The sequence below is a fragment of the Suillus fuscotomentosus genome (assembly GCF_016647785.1).
Source record: "Suillus fuscotomentosus strain FC203 chromosome Unknown F5891scaffold_84, whole genome shotgun sequence".
NCBI classification, from domain to species: domain Eukaryota; kingdom Fungi; phylum Basidiomycota; class Agaricomycetes; order Boletales; family Suillaceae; genus Suillus; species Suillus fuscotomentosus.
Genome location: NW_024539596.1, coordinates 41444 through 58883, shown reverse-complemented (window position 1 = coordinate 58883; position 17440 = coordinate 41444). Strand labels below are relative to the sequence as shown.

The window sequence follows — 17440 nt, the reverse complement described above, 5'->3', positions numbered from 1 at the left end:
GAGAAACGCGTATTACGTAATGGATGCGTGATTTGCAGAGTTCGTTGTTGTGTAGTGCGACAACGTACGATACGCTATCGATATGCCACCAAACTCACAGACTAGGCTTCTGCCATTGAGACAGATTGAGCTGCCCATTTTGCAAGTCCCTCCGGAATTGAAAATCCGCACTGATCAAGATGTGGAAGACTGGAAATCCACCAAGGGATATGCAGATTATTTGTTGTTCCTCCGCCGACTGAGCGAGGCAGTGGTTGACTACATGCTTCCACTAATGAACCCCCCAAAACAGAGCCAGGTCCGCAATCATGATTGAGTCATCATTATCTGATTCATCACGTTCTCAGGAAATCGACCGAATACTTGCTCTCCTGGATACCTTGAGCGACTGGGTTGATGAAATCCCTCCCCTTCAGACTCCTCAGCGCTTTGGTAATCTTGCGTTTCGTACATGGGGTGCTCGCTTAGAGGAGGCGAGTCTCATCGGACATGGGTGACAATGTCTCACTGCAATGATAACATTCTAGCGCTCTGACGAGCTTCTTTCAAAATTGCTTGGCGAGAAGTTCGCCTCCGCTTCTCCATATCTAAAGCCCTACTTGCTCACGTCGTTTGGATCGTTCCTGAGGATGGATTACGGCACTGGTCATGAATCATCATTCGCTATCTTCCTTCTTTGCCTAACCCTTATACGCTTTGTAAAACCTGAGCCAGATGAAGAGCGACACATGGTCCTCAGCGTTTTCGTACGCTATCTCCAACTGTGCTGGAAGCTGCAGGATGTCTACAAGTTGGAGCCCGCAGGGAGTCATGGTGTTTGGGGACTCGACGATTACACCTTCCTTGGATATATATTTGGAAGCGGGCAGTTACGAGGCATGACAATCCACTTTCTTATTTTGTCCATTTTTCTAAAAAATTTATGTGACTTCTTACCACAGACCAGACGGATATTACTGTAGCTTCCGTCTTAAACCCCCCGCTTCCCCAAAGCAACTTATACTTCATGTCCATTACGCGGATTCATCAGGTCAAACATGGTCCGTTTTACGAACACTCCTCTCAGCTTCACTCAATCGCCGTTGGGGTTCCCAATTGGGGGAAAGTTCATAATGGATTGTTCAAGATGTATGAGGTGATACCCTTTATTGTCCGTATCGGACCTTTTCATTGAATCATATTTAGGCAGAAGTTCTGGGCAAGAGGGTAGTAGTTCAGCATCTACCCCTGGGCGGGCTGATAGAATGGGATACCCACGTCGATCAGCGTCACGCGCCGTCAATGTCGCGCGACGCAGCTGCCACCGCGGATACCCGTGCTCCTTGGGCACATCCTCGCTAGTGATCGAGAGATTTATCCGATGGGTTATACAAAGTATGTCAAGTGGATGCGGAATGCGTGGGGGGCCGCGTCCCTATCACCTTTACGGAATATCCTGAGACCCTCGATTGTTTCGTTAGTCTCGCTTGACCCTGTCGCCATGGAATGTTCTGATCTGTCTGTCATACTTTTCGTACAGTGGCCAAAGGACTGTCCGAGTGGCGAATATGAGGGAGACCTTACGGCGTACAAAGGGCCAGCATTTCAGTCCATCGGATGTTTTACTCCGACAGCGTATGAATACTAAGCAGCGCAAATCTCCATCGCAGGGTTCCTGCGTAGATAGTGGTCACCCCCTTTGATTTCATTTGCGGTCGAGAATTACCGATGCAGACTAACACATGCAATGGACATAATCGCTATGGCTATACGGCTCCGTTAAACGACCTCGACCCGGGTTTGTGTCGGCTGTGTACCCTGGGGACACACTACGCTAACCGAAGCATTCCCTCTCCCTCGCTGCACAAGGTGGCGCATTGCCCAAAACGATGTTATTTGTTTGTCTGGACGATTCCTACGAAGTCTTAAGGACGGCGCCTTTTAACCTAAAAGCATGTGGGTCGAGACATCGGTCCGTTGCTTGCGCTAAGATGACTTTGGCAAATACGCCAGATGGGGATTTTGGGGCAATGACGCGACCACGTTCCTTCCCGCCAACAACGAGGCTCGCGAAGGGAACCGATGCAGCCTTCTGAAGGCATTTCTAAGGACAAGCTCCGTTCGTTGCTGTGCATAGCATCACACCCAAGATGGGAGAAACAGGAAATGACGTGACTCAGCAGAAAGAACTACTTGGTATGGACATGTCAGAATCAAGGTTCAGTCTCAAACGGGGACATTCTGACAATTATACCATGTTGCACAGGAGCCGGTGGGGGTCATGGGAATGGTCTCAAATAGAAGACCGTAATAGCTGAGGAGGGGTGTCATCGCCTCCCGATCGGGGAATGGAGTTCACGAGAGCTCACGCTGCCCTGCAATGGCAGCTCGCCGAGGAGGGCGTAGTTTTATAATCGTGGGGAGAAACTTATCTTTGGTTACCTCGCGTTCCGTCAATAGAGGGAAGAGGAAGCGAGATCCATACTGATCTCAGCTATAACGGACCAAGGCGACAAGAACACGCGGCGAAGAAGCGTTTTCGACGGAAAGCAAGGAACACACCTGTTTATATCCTTCTTCTCTCTGGGGTTCTGGCTAGTGTGAATCTAGGTTCCATCCTAGTAGATGACTACTAGTACTAGGGTGCGCCACAAGCTCCACGCTAGTGTAACGCAGTAAATCGTCGAAATGCATGTGCTCTTCGATCTATTCGGACTTTAGATCAGTAATTACTAAAATTGAATTATACCAAGTCCGAACAACCGACCAACGTGATAACCCTATGTAAATTTTCCACCGAGGAATGCTTCTAAGACGCAAATCTATTGTGATCTTGCAATAGAAGGTCCTCGAAGAAGCTGGAGTATGAAAACGCAGCAGCGGTGTTATGACAAAATTGAACTACGTCACGCGCCAACAAGAACACAGCGCAAGCATTACGTAATAATTTAGGTACACCAGAACTTCCAATGGATCATCCAACAATTCTCTCGATTCAACCAGTCATTGGCAATTTTATAGACCAACCGCAAATCAGCCTTTGCCAACAGCAAATCGCGTATCTTCGCTGTAGTCGTCGTAATAGCGACTCCAGAGACTCTCGGTATCATCATTACTGATCAGGAAAGGAATAGTGATCTCCGCCTCTTGACCCTCGAGTACGTCCTTCATTTTTCTATTGTATCCTAATATAACATCCAATACTAACTCTCCACCGCATTGCCAGGTGGTCGTCCGTTCGTGGTAAGCTAAAAGCTCCATGCTGTGGTGGCGTTTTGATTTTAAACCTCGGTTCAGGCGAACCTCCTTGACAGGACCCTCTTCCTTCCTTCGCCTACCTCATTTTTTCCACTCTCGTCCCAGTTTCCTTTTCGATTGACTTTTTTATTATTACCTTACCCTTCAAGCCTTTTCCTCGCTGGACAGGGAGCGAGGAACCCATCACTTACTGAAGAGACCCTTTACTGCCGTACTAGCCCGTGGTTCCTCTGAGACCAGCGGTTCTGGTTCGGTAATTCGAGGTTTTGAAAAGAACTCCAGCCATCCACACCGGCTGCGCTCAAAACTCCGTTATTGACAAGTCCGATCACCTAGTTCTATCATCCGCGGACCATCTCCCGATGGCTCAGGTTGAAATTCTTTCTGCTTTGAACCCACTCGACCACTTCATTTCACGCAACTTCCAAAATTTCCCTGGAAATTTAGACGCCTCTTTCGACCCCGTGGTTCAGGATCTGTCACCATTGATTGACGTAGCAACCAATGACACCGCAGGAGAGAACCGGCTAGATGATGACAAAATATTTTCTTCTCTGCCCCCGCTGTTTAGGGGACACCCGGAAATCCATCTCCGCAAAGGCATCATAGATGCCGCAATGCGGGCTGGGGCGAACGAGGTTGATGCAGAAAGAGCCTTTTTCGTGGCTGATCTCAGCCAAGTCTATCGCCAACATGAGCGATGGGTGAAGAATCTCCCAGAGATTGTCCCACATTACGGTCTGTAACTCGCCTGGGATGATTCCTGTAACTTCTGACCCAGTCCTTAGCGGTCAAGTGTAACCCGGATCCATACGTTATAAGGCTTCTCGCTGCTTTAGGGGCTGGCTTTGACTGCGCATCCAACGGGGAAATCTCCCAGGTCCTCAGCATTGGCGGTGTCGATCCATCGAGGATCATCTTTGCCAACCCTTGTAAAGCCACGTCTTTCGTGCGGAGCGCTGCAAGAGCCGGTGTCAACACTATGACGTTCGACAATGAAGATGAATTGTACAAAATTGCGCGCGCCCATCCGGGTGCCAAACTTATCGTTCGTATTCTCGCGGATGATTCCAAAAGTATCTGTCGGTTCGGTATCAAATTTGGAGCACCCCTTGAGGCTGTTCCCGGCCTCTTGTCGAAGGCTAAGGAACTCGGGCTAGACGTGATTGGGGTCAGTTTCCACGTTGGAAGTGGCTGCTATGACCCAACCACCTACGGGGATGCCATTAGGCGCGCCCGGGACGTTTTCATCATGGGGTCTCAAGCTGGCTATCAATTCAGCCTGCTAGATGTCGGCGGTGGCTTTGAAGATGCACGATTTGAAGCCGCTGCATCTGTTTTGACCGACGCCATTAATCAATACTTTCCTGACCGTAAAGGTATCAGGCTAATTGCCGAGCCTGGCCGTTTCTATGTATCCAGAGCGTTCAGTCTTGCTGCGAACATCATCGCACGCAGGGCGCCAATGATAGAGAGTTCTCTAGAGCCCTTGAATGCGAAGCCAAGTTCGGATGAACCAAGTGTCATGTGTATGTGTATGGCATTCTCATACTGTGACTAAACTTACACTGGTGGGGCAGACTACATCAATGATGGCGTGTACGGGGCGTTCAACTGCATCATGTTTGATCACCAGACCGTGAACCCCTACGTTCTTTCCCTTAACGGGTCATTCCACATCTCTCCCTCGGAGGCTTTGTCACTCTGCAGCGTATGGGGGCCGACGTGTGACTCTATTGACTGCGTGTGCAAGGCAGTTGAATTGCCAAGCGCGCTTCAAATTGGAGACTGGCTTGGGTTCGACAACATGGGCGCATACACTATATGCGCTGCGAGCCAGTTCAACGGATTCAAGTTCAGCAACGTGATCTATACTACCAGCAAAGGTGGTGGAGACGAGACCCGGCGGGCACTGTGGAATTTTGCTGCCAAGGGATATGGACACGGCGGTGGACCTTGTTAGAATGCATATGCATATATAAGGTAAAGGTGGCAATGTAAATGGACCTGTGTTTGATGACGAGGTGATGGTAGTCGACGTGAAAAAGAGTCCGTATGAGGAGTAGATTCGTGCGATGGTGCCTCATAATGTCAGATTTATTTTTGCGTGTGTTTTCGGTACCGAAGGGCAAATGGCAGGATGCCGGGTCGTTGTTCCGGGGTTTCACCTGGTTTCGCTGGATCAAAAAATACTAATGAGGAAGAATCCGGAAGGTATCGAGGCAATCGAGGTTTACCAATTTGTGATCGACGCTTCGCCCTTCTGAGGCACCCATGAGCTGATCGAAGCTCGCTTCCAAATAAGGATATATTGCTCTCATAACAAGATGAGGAGTAACCTCGACCGAGGGAGAGTTCATTGATTCAGGTCCATTTAAAATCATTTGTCAGCAAGAATTATATTCAAATAGGAATAGTCGGGGATTATGTAGTACGTTTCCGAGGGTGGGCTCATTTTATGTAAAAATAAATAGAAAAAGGTGTCTCGAAGGGAGCGAGCGAGTGGGATTCTGATGGCGGCCTGGTTGAGAGTCCATGTGAGTCACTGGTCAAACATGACGCGAGTATCGCATGGAGAGGCCTCGACGCTCATTGCATCCTAAATTGGGGTTATTTGTCCGCAGTGTCTCCATGAAAATCATGGGTGAACGCTTCTGCCGGAAGAGTGTACAAACCTTGTTCGGTTGTCTTTTCGTCAAATGTGCCTTCCGGCAGCACTTACTCCCTCCATAACACGATTGATGCGGCCGTTTAGTTGACAAGCAGAGTGTGTGACAGATTATTAGTGCCGTCTCCTCGTGATAGGCGACGGTTGACCCACGGAAGCGTGTCACAGGAAATGTCATTGCCAGCCAGCCAACCAGCCAGCCACATAATATGTACATGTAGCAATTGCAAAGGTGTTTATTAGAAGAATTCTTTCTCGAAGATGCGAAGGGTTCTGATTCTAAATTTGGTCATGATCGTTTTTTTTTGAACTTGCCGGTGCCGAGGGTTGCCGTCGGGGAAGCGTGCCTCGCGCGATTGCTTGGGCCGGTCAACGCATGTAACAGGCCTATATACGGCATTCATGTAATGCTATCTAGGTATATATGTCAACTACTAGCGTCGATGCCATTTACTTAGATACTAACGACGTGGCCGGAATCCCAATTATTATCATCACTTCCATCAATTCAATTCTGACTCATCATCATCCGCAGACATAACTTATAACAACTCCCTACTCTTCCATTTTTTATTTTACTTCCTCATGGCATCTCCTCCTTCAATGCCTCAACAAGGTCCCCGATTTCGTCCGTACGCAAGTCCAAACCACCAAGTCAGCAAAGGTCGCTATATCACAAGTAATGACCCAAGAGGTTACATGTGAGCTCTCCTTCCACCTGGCCTCACACAGCGACCCACTCATCCATCTCCTCAGTCCTGTATATGAATACCCGCTAAACGGTCAATGGATTATGATGGACATTGATGATGGTTACATTCTCTGGACGGGCATTTGGAAAGGTGAGACATTCACACTCGCATCGTAATTCAATTATTCACCCATCTCAGCGCTTGGCAATTCAAAGGGTGAGCACACCATCCTACTTCGCGTCCAGCTTGTGTCTCACATCCATCCAAGCCGACATTGTAAAAATGATCGATTCACAGCCTGACTTAGCCCCCGTTATCCGCCGTGTACGGGGAGGATATTTAAAAATTCAAGGAACATGGATGCCTTACGAGGTGCGCATTTCCGTTTCCTATATACAGCACCGCTCACTCCATATTAGGTTGCCCTCCGCCTTTCACGACGGTGAGTTCGCGACCTTTGCAGCTACGAGCAGCTATTGATTTCGATTCCAGAGTGGGTTGGCCAATTCGTGAAGATCTGGTACCTCTTTTCGGGTACATTTTTTTGCACTGCTACCCTAGGATAGCTGACTTATTTTTTAATAGGCCCACATTCCCAAGCACATGCCTCTCCCCAGACCAACCAGGTTATGGTCAAGTAGTATCCACTGCATCCGGCCGGAGACGATCACGCCGGAACAACCAAGTGGTCGCACCTGCGCCACCTGTTCCTCGCGATTCGCAATCATCATGGGCCATCCCCGCTGCAGGGCCAAGTGTTCATGCCATTCCATCAGCGCATTATCTGCCCCAAGGACAACCAGCTTCCCTTCCATCGATGATGTACAGAGACCCGCCATCTTACTCCCATCCGCAACCCACAAGTCCGCCCCTGCATATCTCTTCTTCTGCATCTCCGATCATGCGCGAGCGCTCAGCGCGGTCGCGATATTCCCCTTACCCTGCTCCACCTTCTCGCAAACCTTCGATTGCAACCAGTGACTCGGTTTCCCTAGACATTCCTTCAATTTCTCTACAGGATATGCATTATGATAATCGAAATGGCAAGTTCCCCGGAGACCAAATTGTGCTGCCTCCGATCCAACCTTTGGCCCCTCCAAGGCATATTAACACTACATCATATGCATTGCCTCCCATCTCTGCGCTCGAAGACTTGCGAGGAATTTCTACGCACGACTCTGCAGCTGTGCTGGAACGTTTGAAGATGGATGACGAGTATGCCGCGGATGCCAGACACGAGGTCACTCAGTGGCCAAGGCAAAGATCAGCGTCTACATCACATCAGCGGTAATTATTTTTCGTACCTGCATGACTCACAATAATAATGACCCTTTTTTTATCAGACTACCACAATCCTATCCGCCAAGTTCATGGCCGAAACGCGGATCATCAGGCACCCATCGTTCCTCCTTGGAGGGGCCCTTCTGCGCGGAAACTTATCGAACGCCACATTCGCCGGAGCTCAGCCAAAGCTATCATTCATCTCACGATGGAAGCTCCGTTGATGGCGCATCTCCTGTATCGCCTACAACACCACGTTCTGCCGAAGTCTCGTCGTATAAATCGAGACATGTTGACCAGTTGTCACCCGGGAAACAGCGCGCGCACCCAGGCTATGACACATCGCGGCTGCCATCGCCTCCTGATGCGCAGAGGTACAGCCGCAAGTCAGCTGTTGGGGTTGACCCTCGGCTATCCGCCTGTCGCCATTCTTGCGATGATGACGAGGCTGAATCTGATTCGTCAGCACGAGGGCCACATCGTCCGTGGTAGTGAGTTTGATATCGATTCATTCATAGTTTTCTTTCCCTCATGGTCGTACATATTCACGTTCGTCCGCACTGTCGGCCTTAATCATCTTCCGTATTTGATTTTATACTGTCATGTTTGCTATCGTCGCATGGATTCAAGCTGCATTGATTTAGTTGTAATATACCAGGGTCACGTATAATAATTTTACTTTGATAGCATGCGCGGTCTTGAACCACTCTTCAGCTTGCTTCAGTTCGAGCAAACAAAGATTTACATAACTCCTAGGTTCACGCCCGATTTCAACGTGGAGTCTCGGGGGGCTGAACATTCTGATGTCGGAACATAACATCTGTGAAGATGCTGGATGTTGAAGAAGAAACCCTATTGGGACATCGAACGCAATGAAATAGACATGACAGATTCACGGGGTCGACCTGGATGACACATCTTAATCTATCTTAATCTTCTCGTTCTCCACGATCACTTGCTTGCTGGATCATGTGTATTTACATCCAAAATAAGGAGACTGGATGGTATCGAAGGAACAACACGAGATTCTTGAGTGACCGCATGGCTGATGAAATGTAAGCCGCGTAAGCAGCCGGGCTTTTCGCGGCTGTCAAATTGACATTGTCCGACAAGACTCGTGTGGGGGCCTGAGTCCAGCGGGACTGATACCGGACTACTGGTTGCCCAGGCAAATGACATGGTTGCAATTTGGAATTCTAATGGAACGCATCCTGGTATGTGGCGGCCGAAGCGGGAGAACAGGGGTCTTAGTGGGGAAACTGTGTTCACAGGAGGAAGCAAAAGAGGAGACATAGACACCGGGATCATGCGCAGGTGCCATTTCAAAAGCGTGGATTAGGAAGGCCAAGTTTGACGTTGTGTCAGGGACCTGCTACTGCGGTGCGACAACAGTCAGGCAGTTCTGTAGCCTGAAGTGGATCGCCTGAGAAGACTATTTAGAGCTGAACAATACGTTCGATGGCTGATTGATAAAAATATGGCACACCCAACTTAGAACTGTTGAACATGCGTGAAACACGACTAAGATGTCTTGCTTCATTGGCTTGGCTCAGGGAGTCAGGGAGAACTGGCCAGGTCCCTGATTGCAATATGTTCAGGAAGTTTGATCACATGCTTCGAGATGCACCGCCCGCGCCTGCGCACTCACGGACCATGGAAAGACGAACGATTGTAGATCTGCGCCTCTGTATTAGTCACGTCGGTTATATCCTCGAAGATCTATAATTCGATCATGCGGTGCAGAGAAAATGGAGTAGACGTACCTCGAGATCAAATGCTAGACGCGCGATAGGTGTCGGCTCTGCTATGAGAGATATGATATCGATAGCACCTGTTTTGCGTAGTTAGAAACGCCCACCAAACTATATCTAAGACGGGAGAGACATAATAGGAGATTTCACGTGCCTCGGCTCTCCATTCATATTTGAAGCTAAGTTGCGGTGCTACTGAATCGCAGCACCGGAGAAATGATCAGCTGTAGCTTGGGTACGTATAGCTGCCCAGTTTACATGCGGCCATGAAACATTTTTAACAGCTTTACCAACGTAAAAAGAATCGGCATCTGGACGGAAGTTGCCGGTATGACTACCTGAGGGCGCAAGATGCTCATCGTCTAGTCTGCAATATAGCAATCATTATCAATTGATCACCGAGTGAGCAGAGGAACATGGGTCCAATCTCAAAGGAGACAGTGGACATTGACCGAAAGTATCGCGTAAGATAAAGCCGAAGGCAGTTAGGTTACTTAGGTATATGATGAAGCGAGGCACAGACCAGGAAATCTATTGTCTGAATGCGTCAATTTGATCTCAGTCTTCGAGGGTACAATGCAAATGCGATAGTTTCGGCTCCTCCTTAACTCTCGGACCGACATTGACAAGTTGGGCCTTCGAAGCACGGTGACGAGTGTTTTGCCACCTCTGTACCGTCACCCGAAGAAGCACGCATATATTATTTCGGGAATCGGGATGAGGGCATCGGGGCAAAGTTTGAACACCACCTGGCTCCACATTCGGGTCCTCAGGAGCTCAGTACTGCGAAGAATCCAAACGCGCTAACACTTGGTGAGATTGGAATTTGGCGCCGTGCGCGTCTGGATGATGTAGATGCCGAGCCTGTATGTGTTCAACGCGTGGGCTTAGCATACACATGGAATGCGCGATGCACGTTTACATTTGAGCGTCCATTGCGCTGTTGAACGAACAGGCCGGGAATTCCCGCTCACACGACAGTGTTGCTATTTTTGGCAAGCATGTATCTAGCTGCACTCATCAACGAAGGCATCAACACAGCACTAGTACTGCTGCACCTAGCTTCAACTAGACTCCCCTTTAGCGGCTGTCTATTTTAGCGGCTATCTAAGTTCTAGCCATAGTGTCTGGACACTGGGCTTTGGGCCAGTGTGGGATTTATATCAACGGAGCCAGAAGAAATTCCGCTTAGGTCACTCGCACCCTCGACGTTGAGTGGTGTGGCTCTTCAGGCATTTGCAATGAAATTCAGGTGTGCACCATTCTCGAATTGTAAAACAACAATTTGGTGAGGCTCTGCCAGCTCGGCATTAAAGTTCAATGCTGTCGCAGATTGGTGGGAGGAATACATCGCGTACGTTTGATCCGTCTTATTCAAATACACATGTTCTTAATGTATCTTGAAGCTATGATGTGCTCAAGCGGTACATTTATCAGCTGGAGAAGCGACAGCAACGGCCAGATGGTATAGAACCGTCTTATAGTGACTTGGAGGCCAATGAACAAACAACCCTTGTCGACCACAGTAATACGCCTGGCGCAGACAGCCTCTTTAAGCCACTACTCGACAAAGAGCTGCAGAAGATTGTGAGGTTTTACGAAGCGCAGGAACAAGAGCTGCTGAATGAACTCGCGGTGTTGGAGCAATCTATCACGCAGCAAGACGAGGCTGGGCTTGAGGCAGGGCTCGACTATATAGATGAAGATGAAGAAGACGAAGAAGAAGATGAGGAAGATGAATACAACATGTTATCCCGATCTGAAGACTACGGCAAAAGGTCCCGACGCAGGCGCCACAAATCTACCTCCGTCGGTTATGGAACGCGTTTTGCAACAGGTCTGCCTTGCAATACCTTGTCATGTCCAGCTAACGCTCGTTGAGCAGGTTCTATTCGCGAGGAATCCACAAATCGCCGCTTTAGCGTCTCTTCTAGCGAGGCGGGAGATCTAGATGCAAGTGTCTTATCCGTTGCCCCGCGCCCACGGTCGGCCTCACGGGTTGTATCTGGTTCGCGTCATGCAAGCAGTAGCATGTCGCCGACAGGGAGAGCTCGTAGCCTGGGTAGCCGGCTGAGGACTGTGAAGGATAACACAACATCTACTGGAGATACCATCTGGACCGCAAAGGGCAGCTATGCCTTGGATACCCGGCTACTCTTCAAGCGAAAAATTACCAACCTTTACATCACTTTATCCTCACTGAGATCTTATGTGGAAGTCAATTACTCTGGCTTTGGCAAGATTCTGAAAAAGTGAGTTGGTTCTATCTGGTTCGCGCAATATTTGTTGAAGGGGTTTCTTCAGGTATGACAAAGTCGTGTATGGCGAAGTATCTAGAATTTTGTCGTACCTCGTTCATTCATAGCTTATCATTTCCTTCAGCTCAAAGACCGTTACATGCACGAAGTTGTAGAGACCTCTGCACCCTTTACAGAAGAGTCGAAAGCCAGAATGTCAGATGCCATCTCCCGACTCACCGAGCTCTATACCAAATGCGTGACAAATGGAGACAAGTCAACAGCACAGCAGCAGCTGAAACTATACCAGCGCGAACACATTGCATGGGAGCGGAATACAGTCTGGCGTCAGATGATCGGGCAACAACGACACGGTACTATGAATGGATTAGGTGCTCTCATGGGCGCTACGCTGGTGCAACAGGAAGAAAGCAGCCTTATCAATGTCCCGACTCCTCTCGGAAGTCTGAAGTTGACAAAGAAGAGGGTGTCACTCACTGTTGCTCTAGTTGTGTTCATCGCCTTACTGAAGATGGACATCGTTGTTGGTGAAGAGGCCAATAAGTGTTTTGCCATACTTGCATTCAGCACTATATTGTGGGCAACAGAGGTGCGAAATGTGCCCCAGCTTCCATTTCTTACTTACCTTCGTATTTAGGCGATACCGTTGTTCGTGACATCGCTTTGCGTCCCCCTCCTGTTGGTATGCTTACGGGTTATACGCGATGACAATGACACAGCCTTGTCTACGCCTGATGCAACAAAGTAAGTTGTCTGAAATTACCCTCTCGGAGATACTGAGTACACGATCCAGGTATATATTCTCTGTTATGTTCTCGCCCACAATCATGCTTCTGATCGGAGGATTCACAATTTCATCGGCTTTGAGCAAAACCAACATAGATCGGATTTTAATTACGAGAGTCCTGAGCTTGGCGGGTTCAAAACCTAGTTCCGTGCTTCTTGCCTTCATGGGTGTTTCCTGTTTTGCGAGTATGTGGATCAGGTAGGCCACGTTTATTCCCGCCACTCACGTGTCGCTAACGTGTTTCAGTAATGTTGCAGCTCCAACATTGTGCTTCACTCTCATCCGAGTAAATGATATGCGTCCTATGTCCGCAGCAACAATTATCTGATTTTTACTGTCTTCAGCCGATCCTGAGAACGCTGCCCCCTGGTTCGGCTTTTGCGCCAGCACTAATAGTTTGTTATTTACCATGTGCGGGAGCAACCACTCATGAACCCTACAGCTCGCTATCGCCTTGGCCGCTAACATAGGTGGCCAGAGCTCCCCAATATCGTCTCCACAGAATCTGATTGCCCTCGCGGCGATGGATCCTAAACTCGATTGGGCGAGTTGGTTTGCTGTGGCACTTCCGGTGTCCATAATCTCTATCTTGCTCATCTGGCTGCTATTGCTTGTGATGTACCGCCCTGCCCGTTCGCCTGACGGGGAAGGAGAGATTGAAATACGGACTATCCGCCCAACAAGGGAATCCTTCACCCTCAAGCAGTATTGGGTTACGTTCGTCTGCTTATTCACGATTACTCTCTGGTGTTTTGAGCACAAGATCGAGGATCTTGTGGGAGATATGGGTGTTATTGCTATCATCCCGATCGTCGCCTTTTTTGCCACTGGTGTGCTGAAAAAGGTGTGTGCTGAATATATCGGTGACATTGATACTAACTCACGTGTTCTCAAGGACGACTTTGAGCAATTCGCTTGGACAATTGTTTTCCTCGCAATGGGCGGAATTGCCCTTGGCAAAGGTGTTACTTCTAGTGGTTTGATGGTGACTATGGATAGGATGATCCATCGCCTGCTCGAGGGTCTCTCCTTGTACACTGTCGTTCTTGTCCTCTCCCCAGTCGTTTTGGTTTGTGGTCACTTGTTGTGGTGTTTGCAGTTTGCTCAAACTTCTTTCAGATCGTATCAACATTTATCAGTCATACGATTGCAAGCGTGCTACTGGTTCCCATCGCGAAAGAGGTCGGAGAAAGCTTACCCGGTGACCATGCAAATCTGCTCATTTTTATGACTGGTCTTCTTTGCTCTGTTGGAATGGGTATGCCTGTTTCTGGGTTTCCTAATCAAACTGCGTATGTCCGTCACACAACCACTACGAGTCGAACCTGACGCTTTCTGAATGATCAGCGCTGCTCAAGAGGATGAGCTTGGACGCCTTTATCTCACTAATATGGACTTCTTGAAGAATGGTGTGCCCGCCAGTATTGTCGCCACCCTAGTACGTGGTATACCTTACAACTCAACACGCATGCTTACTCGGTAACGCACGTCTAGGTCGTCGCTACCGTTGGGTTCGTTCTCATGATAGCCATAGGGTGTGTTTTCCTTGTTGACATCTTGAGCGACTATTAATCTCTATTTCATGACTGGTTCACTTTAGACTCTGATTAGTCCTTGGACCATCACCATGCACATGCACGGAGTTCGGGTAATAAGGTAAACTGGGGTTCCTGATCGAGATACCCTGCGTGCATCATACCTTGCTATATAATTTACAGCTGCGGAATACTGATAGAAGTTTCAATGTCATGTCTTCTTGTAGACTTCGCTTCCGGTTTGACTGATATTCTGACGAACAATACTGCATGTCAAGCGAATGACAAGGGGGTGTAGAGGACGAGAATATCTATGAGACATCGTTAACATAACCGACCACCTCGAGGTGCGGCTGCGAAAAAATTGAGCGAATGGTGTAGTTCATAAACAGTTTCTGCTTTCCGACTGTCCGCATTGCATTTGGTCCAACGTACAGCCGCGGACACCTCTGGAGTCTGGACAGTCAGGTACGACCCGCATCTGTAAGTGCGAGATGGGGGTTGTTCTTATCACACTCTCGTCCTTGCGTTATTCGATCTCGATGCGCCTCGTGCTCCGTTGCCTGAGTAGTCTTCCATCAGAGACAGGACCGACGTATTGGCATAGCAATCAAGGCCAAGGCCAAGGCGAAAGTAATAAACAAAAGACCAAAGCATAGCAACCAAACTTGCTGTCATGATCCAACAGATCGCGTATGCTGGCATATGGCCTAGACTGGCGTTCCTGTGTCTGTAGTAAGGGCACATGGACCATTGGGCTTCCACTTCGTATGGTGAGGAAATCCGAAGTCATCAGGTCCGGTTCAAGCTTTCAACAGGTGGGCATTGAAGTCGGCGGGATTAGACCATCATGTTCTATCATAGTCCCTGGCACCTTCCACATGTCACGGAGATAAAGTTTTGATATCATTGACTTGTTGGTATGCGCCTTCAATGGGGTCAAGTGGCACGTGCTGTTACGCAGTCTTTTACAGCCACACCATGAAAAAGCTTTGGTAAGGAATCGGAGGCCGAGACTGCGAAGCTACACGGGAGAAGAATGGGGAATGTGAAACAAGTTTTGCACAATTCACATGTCCAAGCAGTAGTCTCCAAAGTGTCGGAATTCGAAGTCCATCTTGCGCCCAGATGTTCTCGTTAAGCTCGGAGTTATAAAAGTTGTGCATTGATAGAGGACATCAAGACATGGGAAGTATGCCTGGCAGGGGCCCTGCATTATACTTGGTAAATGATGACCAACTGCATTCAAAATAGCGGCCTTGCAGCACACAAGAGGAAAAAGGGGGAAGATTGCCGCGAGGCATAACTCACCAGCTGATCTCTTGATCTCCACCTTTACTGTCCTCATGCTTTCTAAGAAGCTTAGTTCCGAACGACATAAATGTGCACACCACGCACCTCTTGATGGCAGCTTGAACGCAGCCTGGGCTAATCTCGCCGAGTTGGTACTGGTGTACGCCGTCTCCGTCGCATATGTCCCGTCAGCAAGTACCTTTGGCCGCCCCCTTCCCTCGACCTTTATTGTCCTCCTCTCCGTCAGCCTCGTCCACGGTCCAGTAAGCGCTGCTCACTTGCAAAAATAGGGATCTCGCCAAGCACTTTGCGGATGTCCCGGAATGTGTGGTTTGAATACCTGACAGACCTTCGACATACTCGCCCAGACGCTGATACGATAGGATTCAGTACTATTTTCAGCTAGTGATTGATCAATACCTCGACAAGACCTGCAAGAGGTCCATTGTCAGTCCATCCAGAATGTAACCATGCTTGGAGCGTAGGGTATCCAGGCGATTCAGGACAGCGAGCTTAACGTTGTCGGATTCTTTGATGACCAGATTAATAAAGCACGAGGCAGCTGCTAATTACGAAGGTGAGCAGATATGCGTACAGGACCTGATCGTAAACATACCTTTCACAGCAGCGGGGTTTGCGTGAGTGTAGTGAGCGTCGTAGCAGCTTCATACTTTACTGCAGGTGACGATGAAATCAACAATTTAAACATGCATCTGACTTATCGGGGCTGCAAGACGACAAAAATGAGGATAAACAAAATGGCTTAAATGAAAGGACTTACTCAGTGCGTCGTGTCATTCTTACAATTCAACCTGGTGACTTCTATGATGCTCATCTGCAAGAGCTCATCTAGACTCGTCAGCTGATCATACACGCTCATCAACCATCCCATAACTTTAGGCATCGTGCAATGCGTGAGCGGCAAGGAACACAGATGCGTTACGCTTGCACGTCGCGTCAGACTCTGCAGCAATGAAAGTCTGCATGAGCTCGGGGGCATCTGGGATGAGGAGTTCATATTCGCAGTAGATAGTGTACACGGTAAATACGGCGTTGTTGCGGACGCAGGAATGACGGTGCTCGAGACAGCTGCGGCAAGCACGGAGTGAACAACGCCTGTGTACATCAGCAACGCGAAGAACAATAATGTTATGGACTTGCGAGCGAGCGAGGTGAAGTGCGCACAAACATGACCAATGACCACCAAGACACTCATTGCAGGGTCATGGAAGGTAGGTTGAGAGGGGGAATTGCGAATATAAGCGCTGGGAACAACATGGAACTGAGGAGAGCGTCAGCTAACACAATCAACTAGCACCCAGAGGGACGGTATTGAAGACAACAGTACACGAAGTAAGGATGAACGCAGCCCGGCCAGCAAAGAGGTTCAACGATGAGTTCATGGCATCACACAGACTGGACAATGGCCTGACAATTGGACTCGTACCTGATGAAGCTTAAGATTGGTGAACACATTTTGGGGCGGACTTCAGCTTGACGGAGAAAGGAGAGTTATGGAGAGGTGCCTTTGATGCATTGGCACCAGTATTATTGGTCTTGTGGAGGTTACAGAACGTGCTATAGTGAGCCTTGCAAAAAAAGAACTTGAAGTAGCGCAACATTACATGTCGTTTGTAGCCAAGGCCATAGCTCAATTGATAAGACAATTGAAATTGATGCCGGGAGGATGTGAACACTGAAGACGATCGATCATATTTGAACATATGTTACAGGGGTCGTGTTGGATAGCTAGTATCAGTTGTCGTCCTTCAAAGCTTCAACGTTTTCAACCTTGCAACTCCGTCGTATGGGCTCTCTCTCGACAAAGTGGCTGAAGGAATTAATGGCAGTAGTAATTTTTACGGTAGTAGTGACTTTAGTAAGTCATTGAATGAATTTGAAGACTTCTCACGTTTGTTTGTAGGGAATTTGTTCAGA

The 17440-nt window shown here is 48.6% G+C and overlaps 5 protein-coding genes across 5 annotated transcripts; 4 read left to right on the top strand and 1 right to left on the bottom strand.

The window, feature by feature from the left end:
- The first annotated feature begins 33 nt into the window (after positions 1 to 33).
- F5891DRAFT_732881 (uncharacterized protein) lies at positions 34 to 1571 on the top strand. Its single transcript, XM_041373013.1, has 5 exons — positions 34 to 473; positions 528 to 876; positions 942 to 1128; positions 1186 to 1455; positions 1520 to 1571. Exons 1-4 carry the CDS (start codon positions 309 to 311, stop codon positions 1208 to 1210), a joined length of 726 nt encoding a protein of 241 aa, XP_041219707.1. The 5' UTR covers positions 34 to 308; the 3' UTR covers positions 1211 to 1455; positions 1520 to 1571.
- A 2028-nt stretch (positions 1572 to 3599) lies between these two features.
- On the top strand, positions 3600 to 5200 carry F5891DRAFT_962017 (pyridoxal-dependent decarboxylase; the record flags this gene model as incomplete). The annotated part of the gene is made up of 3 exons (XM_041375867.1): positions 3600 to 3975; positions 4026 to 4766; positions 4818 to 5200. The coding sequence occupies 3 exons, from the start codon at positions 3600 to 3602 to the stop codon at positions 5198 to 5200; spliced, it is 1500 nt and encodes a 499-aa protein (XP_041219706.1).
- A 1383-nt stretch (positions 5201 to 6583) lies between these two features.
- F5891DRAFT_1063405 (transcription regulator HTH, apses-type DNA-binding domain-containing protein) lies at positions 6584 to 8051 on the top strand. The gene is made up of 6 exons (XM_041363003.1): positions 6584 to 6747; positions 6796 to 6813; positions 6866 to 6969; positions 7017 to 7039; positions 7090 to 7131; positions 7183 to 8051. Exons 1-6 carry the CDS (start codon positions 6588 to 6590, stop codon positions 7886 to 7888), a joined length of 1053 nt encoding a protein of 350 aa, XP_041219705.1. The 5' UTR covers positions 6584 to 6587; the 3' UTR covers positions 7889 to 8051.
- Positions 8052 to 10650: 2599 nt separating this feature from the next.
- F5891DRAFT_1063384 (SPX domain-containing protein) lies at positions 10651 to 14519 on the top strand. The gene is made up of 16 exons (XM_041363002.1): positions 10651 to 10881; positions 10933 to 10983; positions 11036 to 11466; positions 11515 to 11881; positions 11934 to 11958; positions 12012 to 12476; positions 12525 to 12631; positions 12681 to 12872; positions 12921 to 12960; positions 13019 to 13069; positions 13117 to 13518; positions 13570 to 13743; positions 13794 to 13966; positions 14022 to 14112; positions 14169 to 14209; positions 14275 to 14519. The coding sequence occupies exons 1-16, from the start codon at positions 10871 to 10873 to the stop codon at positions 14279 to 14281; spliced, it is 2628 nt and encodes an 875-aa protein (XP_041219704.1). The 5' UTR covers positions 10651 to 10870; the 3' UTR covers positions 14282 to 14519.
- A 1879-nt stretch (positions 14520 to 16398) lies between these two features.
- F5891DRAFT_1195543 (uncharacterized protein) lies at positions 16399 to 16905 on the bottom strand (the record flags this gene model as incomplete). The annotated part of the gene is made up of 3 exons (XM_041368146.1): positions 16399 to 16591; positions 16645 to 16784; positions 16831 to 16905. The coding sequence occupies 3 exons, from the start codon at positions 16903 to 16905 to the stop codon at positions 16399 to 16401; spliced, it is 408 nt and encodes a 135-aa protein (XP_041219703.1).
- Positions 16906 to 17440: the final 535 nt, after the last annotated feature.

What these genes read in the sequence shown, in the direction of transcription:
- F5891DRAFT_1063405 (XM_041363003.1), top strand. Translation starts at nt 6,588, where the DNA reads ATGACCCAAGAGGTTACATGTGAGCTCTCCTTCCACCTGGCCTCACAC. An exon ending in GAACATGGATGCCTTACGAG is followed by an intron (nt 6,970 to 7,016) that starts GTGCGCATTTCC and finishes ACTCCATATTAG; the next exon opens with GTTGCCCTCCGCCTTTCACG. An exon ending in GCCCTCCGCCTTTCACGACG is followed by an intron (nt 7,040 to 7,089) that starts GTGAGTTCGCGA and finishes TTTCGATTCCAG; the next exon opens with AGTGGGTTGGCCAATTCGTG.
- F5891DRAFT_732881 (XM_041373013.1), top strand. Translation starts at nt 309, where the DNA reads ATGATTGAGTCATCATTATCTGATTCATCACGTTCTCAGGAAATCGAC. An exon ending in TGGAAGCGGGCAGTTACGAG is followed by an intron (nt 877 to 941) that starts GCATGACAATCC and finishes TTCTTACCACAG; the next exon opens with ACCAGACGGATATTACTGTA. An exon ending in CATAATGGATTGTTCAAGAT is followed by an intron (nt 1,129 to 1,185) that starts GTATGAGGTGAT and finishes AATCATATTTAG; the next exon opens with GCAGAAGTTCTGGGCAAGAG.
- F5891DRAFT_1063384 (XM_041363002.1), top strand. An exon ending in TTTGGCAAGATTCTGAAAAA is followed by an intron (nt 11,882 to 11,933) that starts GTGAGTTGGTTC and finishes GGGTTTCTTCAG; the next exon opens with GTATGACAAAGTCGTGTATG. An exon ending in CTATATTGTGGGCAACAGAG is followed by an intron (nt 12,477 to 12,524) that starts GTGCGAAATGTG and finishes CTTCGTATTTAG; the next exon opens with GCGATACCGTTGTTCGTGAC.